This window comes from Rhinolophus sinicus, chromosome 18 (genome assembly GCF_057876585.1).
Source record: "Rhinolophus sinicus isolate RSI-liver-muscle chromosome 18, RSI-T2T, whole genome shotgun sequence".
Lineage (NCBI taxonomy): Eukaryota > Metazoa > Chordata > Mammalia > Chiroptera > Rhinolophidae > Rhinolophus > Rhinolophus sinicus.
The window spans coordinates 58,928,013-58,936,153 of record NC_142518.1 but is presented as its reverse complement, the minus strand read 5'-3'; the positions used below and the strand labels follow the sequence as shown (position 1 = coordinate 58,936,153).

General features: G+C 34.2%; 1 protein-coding gene across 5 annotated transcripts in view; it reads right to left on the bottom strand.

Annotated features, from left to right (window-relative positions):
* Positions 1-2,588: 2,588 nt before the first annotated feature.
* PCDH11X (protocadherin 11 X-linked) overlaps positions 2,589-8,141 on the bottom strand; it is an 800,197-nt gene continuing 794,644 nt past the window's right edge. For all 5 annotated transcript variants that reach the window (XM_074323530.2, XM_074323532.2, XM_074323533.2 and 2 more), the window contains one exon: positions 2,589-7,660. In XM_074323530.2, coding sequence (XP_074179631.1) covers positions 6,990-7,660 — 671 coding nt within the window. In that variant the 3' untranslated portion in view covers positions 2,589-6,989. The remainder of the gene's footprint in view (positions 7,661-8,141) is intronic.

The window sequence follows — 8,141 nt, the reverse complement described above, 5'->3', positions numbered from 1 at the left end:
ATCCTGAATTGTCCCAGGGACTTCATGCCCAGAAAAGGTACACTGTTGGGATGCCCTGATCCTGGGTGCACCAAACACTTGAAAAATTGTGGGTATCTGATCCAATGGTGAAGAGTGAAATCCAAACATAAAATGAGAAGATGCCAAATTCTGTGTAGATTAAATACTGTACTATCATGTACACCTGATAAGATGTGATAAAACAGGCAGTTTACCTCTGTGGTCTTCCACCCAAGGACCCATAAATCCAGTCTAATTAAGACAAAAAGCCACCAGAAAAATCCCAGTTGATGGACATTCTACAAAACACCTCACCAGAACTCCTCAAAACTGTCAAGGTCATCATTAAGAAGGAAAGTCTGAGAAACTGTCACAGTCTAGAGGAGCCTAAGGAGACATGATGACTGAATGTAATGTAAAATCTTGAATGGGATCCTGGAACAGAAACGACATTAAGAAAAAAACTAAGGGAATTTGAATAAACTATAGACTTTTGTTGATAATAATGCAACAATACTGGCCCATAAATCGTAACAAATATGCCATGTTAACAATAGAGGAATCTGGGAGTAAGATATTTGGAAACTGTATTATCTTTGCAATTTTTCTGTAAATCTAAAACTTTTCAAAAATGTTTATGAAGAAAATATACTATGAGTAGATCCCTGAGTTACATAAGTCACTCATAGGATTAATCTTTTATTTATGGTTTACTTTATTTAGTCTTTTGTTTCTATTTCACTCAATTAACTTTAGAATACTTTGATAGACAAGAAAGGAAGTAAACCTGTTCACAGGCTAAACTTGAGGGTTTTTTTATGCAGCTATACATCCTCAGACATTTAAAATGGCAATGGAGTTTGTAACCCAAAATATGGAGTCTAAACTCTGAACCTGCTTGCCTGCCTCACAGGTTTTGTTTCGTTTGAAGCATTTCCATTACATCATCAACAATTTATTTTATACATCTGCGTAACCAGTTTGGCAATAAGATCAGCAAGTTCAATAATTTTTTTAATCACACTAAATATTAGCTCACTAATTATTTAATTTATTGAAATATTAGAGATTTTCAACATTCTTTTCTAGTATGACACTTTTTCCCCTGTTCACAGAGTATACAGATCTGACAATTAAGTTTGCGAACTTGTTGCAACGATGCTGCTAACCTTTTTCTGATGTCAGAGGGATTACTCATTATGAATTTGTATCAACTGGACAGTTAACCAAGTTTATTATTTTGAAGTGCTAAAAAGGCTGTGTGAAAAAGTTAGACGAAAATGACCTGAACTTTTCGCCAACAATTCATGACTCTTGCATCATGACAATGCACCAGCTCACACAACACTGTCTGTGAGGGAGGTTTTAGCCAGTAAACAAATAACTGTGTTAGAACACCCTCCCTACTCATCTGCTCTGGCCCCCAATGACTTCTTTCCTTACCCAAAAATAAAGGAAATATTGAAAGGAGGAAGACATTTTGACGACATTCAGGACATTAAACTAATATAATGACAGCTCTGATGGCCATTCTAGAAAAAGAGTTCCAAAATTGCTTTGAAGGGTGGACTAGGTACTGGCATCAGTGCACAACTTCCCGAGGGGAGTACTTCGAAGGTGACCATAGTGATATTCAGCAATGAGGTACGTAGCACTTTTTCAAGGATGAGTTTGCAAATTTAATTTTTCGACCTCGTGTATTCATCATATTCTCTTTTTCAGGTTTTTAGAGTTTTTGCCAAGATTATTATGATAATGTCTATATGTAATCTGGTGGTTTCTAATATATATATATTAATCATTACATTGTGTGTGTGTGGTTTTTTATCCTCAAATGGCTAGAGTCAGGATGAGAAATAACACAAATTAACCTACACATATATTTCTTCTAAAACTTCAATTTATTTTTGCCAGAGGTTAAATTTTTGCTTGATTTAGATTTTGTTTTTTTCTTCCTTTATCAGCTAACCCTTAGTGAGAATGAGTAAATCAATATCACAAAAATAGAAAGAAGGTTGAGAAAAAAAAGAAGACAAAAAGCACTAGCTCTATAACTCTTAATCAAACTTCAGGACTAATAAAAATGCCAAATGCAATTGAGTATTTACTAATCCTGTGCAATTTGAGAGGTTTCAGTGTACTGGGATTCTCTTCTTTTAGCCAGAGTAAAAGTGAGGCCAGGAGTGAAATTACTTTGTTCCACCAATATTATCAACGTTCTCCAGAAACTTACTTAATTTGGATCTTCAAGGATTGTACAGAGAAATTCATAGGTGGATTTTACATTAAGTGAGGCAATAGGCCTACTCGGGAATAAATAAATATTTTTAAAGTTAGTTTTAGAAGATGCAAAATAAACGTTCTAAAACACTACAATATTGTTCACCAACTTTGAAAAGTGAGTGAAATGATGTTCAATGCAGAGAATTGTATTGAAGGGATTATCAGAGTAAACAAAAAAGGAAGCTAACTCATAGAAATGTACCACCAACAAGGTATATTTTACTCTATGTAAATTTAAACACAAATTGAAAATGAAATAAAATCTTTGATTTTTTAATTAACAAATACACACAATAAAATGCATATTTATTTCTCATAACTTTATTAATGTCTATATTAATTAATAAGAAAACATGCAATACAGAACCTGAAATAGAACACTTAATACACATTTGCCACTGGACTACATACTGCCATCCTGGGTCATCCAATATCCAACCATCTCACTTCCAAAGCATGGCTAGAGCTGCTTTGGGATACTGTTCACTTTCAGATGCTGTATGATGTCACAGAGGAGGAATCTTCCCAAAATACGAACATAAATATATTTTTCATAAAATTCCAAGTATTTTAAGCAGAGATAGCATAAATTTCACACATTTTATTCCTAAAAATACCACATACAATCACTAAACAATTGCCTTCATTTTTTTTTCATTTGTGCACACACATTTTTCTGAGTAGTCTTTATATTACTAATTCTGCTGTTGTCAACTTATACTGCTTTTAAAAATCACATTTACTGAAAGCACATGGATTGTTAGTGTAAGAAAGCTACTACGAATGAATATTTTAAGGCCTCTGCATAAAATTGCTCTGGTGTGGTAATTGGCACATAATGTAAAAAGGTTCCTGTCCAAATACGGTTCAGCTTCTCTTGCTCCCAGGTTTTCCAGGGTGATTGTGCCAATTGGAAATAGCCAAAATAATGTCTAATGAATGATTGTGATAAAAGCTTTATCTAAACATAACTACAAATTTGGTTTGAAACAAATATGAAAAGAAAGACAAGAAATGATAGCCATACTGGAAAATGTAAATCAGCAGAGTGTCAAAAAGAAAAGCCTAAACAACTAGATGTTCATAAATGTATATTGAGTAATACATGCACATTCAGTCTTAATGTGAATAAAAAAAAAACTAATGTTGAAATATAAATGTGGGTAAAACTTACTTAATTTTCCCATGACAGAAAAGGATTTTTTTGCATGTGACATGATTACATTTTAAGGACTGCACAATTTGTGATTTTTTAGTCTATTTTTATCCATGTTAATGAAAGTGTGTGACAAATATTAGTTTGGGAAGGCAGAGGCTCTGCATAACTGTCACTAATACACAATAGCACTAATCATTTAACAACCATTTTTTCTAACCAAATTTACATTACTAAAAATAAACTGTTAAATCACTAAATGAGACTACACAAAATGTACTCTAAATTTATTACATTGTTTGTATCATATATGTTTGTTTTTAATACACCCACACAATATTAGCTAAAACTTGAAAATAAAGTTCAAGAAAAAAATGTATATGCACTAAGCATATAAGATACATGGTGTTTGAATACATACTTACAAATGTGATATATTAATGCTATAGCTAGTAAATTAATAATCGCATGTAATTGAACATGGCTACAAAATTGAACAACCAGTCTCTCTGAACATATTATTATCATACTTGTCATTCAATTTGAAGTTCTCATTTCAAACTAAATCAAATCTTTTTTTTTTTCCCAAGGGAAATATTTTTGATTGACGGTAAAATGATACTTTTTGTAGTTCCAGGACTAAATTTTTTCCACATCAGAAAAACCACTTGTGAGCTTTGTCAACCTATAGCTCTGTCCATCCACTTGAAGAAAGAATTTGCAATGTGATGAGAAAGGTCTCATCAGATCTGAAGCCTTGGAAGTTACAGGTTGCCAAGGCCAGACCTAGTGGAAGCTCAGAAAGAGAATGCATAGGGGAGAATAGCTGGGCTCACACCCCTTGCCTCTTTGGCTACTTCTAGCCTGCTTCCATTCAAAGCCTCTCTGGCACAAACCCAGAAGAGGGTGCCCAGCCTTTTGATATTCTAAACACAATCTAAGTCTGACTATATAATCAGAGTTAGAAAGGGCAATAAAAGCATATCTGTTCATTCCTATATCTCTAGGAAAGGTATCAAAACTTCACCGATTTAGATATGAGAATGTAAGAGCCACCCTTATAACTCACCCTTATAACATTTGGAGGACTGCACAATTTGTGATTTTTCAGTCTATTTTTATCCATGTTAATGAATCACACTATCAGAAAAAATTTCCCAAATATCTCGCTTTTATTCCTAGTCTGATCCTCATTAACATAGTAACGATTCATAGTCCTGACATATTATTTAATACTTTTTCAGTTTCTTTTTATCTCATTTTTATGTATTTCTTTTTGTGTGTGTAGATCTTAACTAAAATGTAAACAGGAAAATGTGGAATTAACTAAAACAGAAGAAAAAAATTCTCATATTATCTTTGCAAGATTTTAAAGAAAAACTTTCTAAAGTCTACTGGAAGCTCTGATTTTGTCATTCTGGGTTTTTTCCTATCTTACCCAGTTTTAAAACCCTCATTATCAACAATATCAATAATAATATCCACACATATACATGGTAATATTTCAATAAACTTTCAAACATCATCAGTCCTTTGGGATTCACATGCACCTGGAGTACCAGTATGCTGCAAATCCCTTTGAACATCAACAAATACAAAGGAGAAAAAAATATTAATAATGCTAATTAATTTGAAATTCCAGTAATTAAACTCTTGTAGTTAAAAGGTAAGAAGTTATTCTACACACCAACTCCAATATGATTTAAAGAGTTTCACAATGGTAACAATATATTCTCAAAACGCTACGTAACCTGCTGGGCACAAGAAGAGAAGCTTTCTCAACACTCAGTGGAAACCTTCACCAATAAAATTGTACATTTACCACGGTTTATATTACAACATTTACACACAGTTTAATCATAAATTACATATCTTCAAGTTACACATCACAAAGTCTATATCTAATTTAATCAACAAGAAATAGTTCCCCCCCCCCCATTAAAATATCAATTGTCTCTTGGTTTAGTGTAATACTGAAGCAAGACATTTTCTTGGTGTTGCGATGGAAGAAAATTAAGTTAGTGGTGTTTCTGTAAACTGGTAAAATGTGTACATAGAAGGTCATGGTCAGTTAAGAGGACAAAAAAGAAAATAAAGAACAGACAACAGAAGGAAACTAATGTTCCCTAGGAATGCTAGTGTATTCTTTGCTTAGAAGGGCGTGTTTTGTTATCCTATGAGATTTTGTTGTTTCTTTGTGTGTGTGTGTAATTGGGGTATTTCTTATCTACCCCAAGAAGTAGTCATGAACCTCATTTCTCCCTCTGCACATCTCCTTAAAGTTCTATACTTAAACACCTTTGATGTAGATTTTTAATTGTATCTCTTGAAAAGTTCCTTCCTAACTCTCATCTTGTTATCAGTGGTTTTCTTCAGCAAGCTGAGCTAGAATGAGAAAACTCCCTTAGTCTTATGTGTTTAGTATGTGGTTTTATCTACAATTATATTAATTTCTTTATTCTTTTTAATGAACATCTTTTGGTATCAACCTTTAGCTGTCACATCATCATTTAAGTCTTTCTGATATTCTCTAGAAAATAGTGATTTACAGATATTCTCTAGAAAATAGCAATTTATAGATTTATTTAGTGTAAATAAATCATGCACCAACTGCATCCACCTTCCTTGTGATTTTCTAGGCTGTTATATACAAATTCCAGAAGATAAAGTCCTAATTAATAATGGGATATAGGCTTAAAATAGCAGATACAATATTATTTCGGATGCACTTTACACTAAATTACAAAAGTAAGTATTTTTAAAAAGAGGCCTTTTTAAGCAAATAGTTGCCTAATTTGGGCACAGTTATTGCACTTCTGTGTCTCGAACTCTACTAAAGAGTAGAGAATAGGTTATGGACATATATCTGTACAGTTTATATATATATATAATATATATATAACTGCAAATGTATATACAAATTTTATCAACAATATATTCTTGAAATAAAGATAGAAAACATAAAAAAGACAGACAAATATATAAGAGATATTTACACTCCCTCTTCTGCAGTTTTGTACAAACACTATAAAAGTACACTGGAGACAAACAACAAATATCAAACAAAAAGACAAACAAAAATGCTATTGTATTTATACTTTCTAATGTTATCTGAACAAAGATTAGATTAACTAAAGGTACTCTTGGAAAATCAGATATTTGCTAGTTTTCCATTTGCTACTTAGTAGGTCCACAAAAATCAGATTGGAAAAAATCAGTAATATTGCACATTTTGGCAAGAATAAATAAAAAATTACAGTGCATCAGAAATAATATGTTACATATTAATATCTATCATGATAAGCCTTTCTGTACAAAGGGGTGTAAATATTTCAATTTCTTTTCTTTTTAAATACACATTCTGAATTAAACAAATTGTAAATTTATTTTTAATTTTTGACTAAGGGTCTAGCTCTAGAGTTTATTCTGGTATCTGTTTCTATTTACATAGCTATTTACAAATCTAATAATTTGGAATATTCATTGAAATTGAATCTTAAATTTTAATTATATACATCCTGTTGAAAAATGTGAATTAGCCATTGTAGCTTTACAAGGGATGTTCTTCCATAATGGGAGAATCACCCCTAGGGGGTCTGGCCTGTTGGCCTGGAGTGAAGGTTGTCAAGGGTATGACTTTCATTGAATCACCACCAGGATGAAGTCTTTCAGACATAGTGTAAAACTGAGATCTTGTACTACCTTGCACTCCCTGATCAAGAGAAAGTAGTCCCTCAGGTCCAGCACCTTGCTGCAAACCCCTTGCTGGTTGTAGAGGGCTGCGATGGAGAGCAGCAGCCTGTGGCAGAGGAGGGCTGCGGTGGGTTGCGGCAGGCTGTGCCAACGGAGGGCTGTAGCTGAGGGCTGAGGCCTGTGCTGGTGGGGGGCTGTGGCGAAGAGCAGTAGCCTGCGCTAGAGGCGGACTGTGGTGGAGAGCAGAGGCCCGCGCTGGTGGAGGGCTGTGGCACAGTGCGATAGCTTGGGTCACCGGAGGGCTGTGGCAGAGAGCTATGGTCTGTGTCACTGGAGGGCTACGGCAGTGAGCAGAGGCCGGGGTTGGCGGTGGGCTGCGGCATAGAGCAGGGGCCTGTGCATTTGAAGGGCTGGCATGGGTCAGAGTAGCTGGCATCCAACAGGCGTCAGAATGGCCCAAGATGAGACACTCTTGAGTGCAGTTGTCGGAGGCCTCCTCCACAGTCGGTTGAACAGTTATTTCTGCACCTGTTAGGGTAGGAAACAAATGATAAAATTTAGATTTCAACGGTGTGTTTTTATTGGCCAAAAACAAATCATATTGTTACAGGAAGAGTTCAAAATATATATATTAATACATCAGAGACTTCCAATATTTTAACAATTGGTCCTTGATTTGTCAAGAAATAATTCCCAGAGAAACAGAACTAACCAGGCGTGGGTGGATAGGGTCACATTTTTATAATTGCGATACTTTGGCCTAGTCTCCCAAATGTAGATATTTTTAATTGTGTTTGTGACTATAAGTGGAAACCATGGTCATTGAGCTACACCTGAAACTCAGTTGAAATATGTCTCCTAAAACAAAGAAAGGACATGACTAAAATGAATGGGAAAACCAGTCATAGAAACGTATAATGAACTAACCAATTATAGCTAACCACTTGGTTAAGAATCCAATTAATCTGAGAATAAATCTGAAAACAAATTAGGTTAATTTGGAAACAGT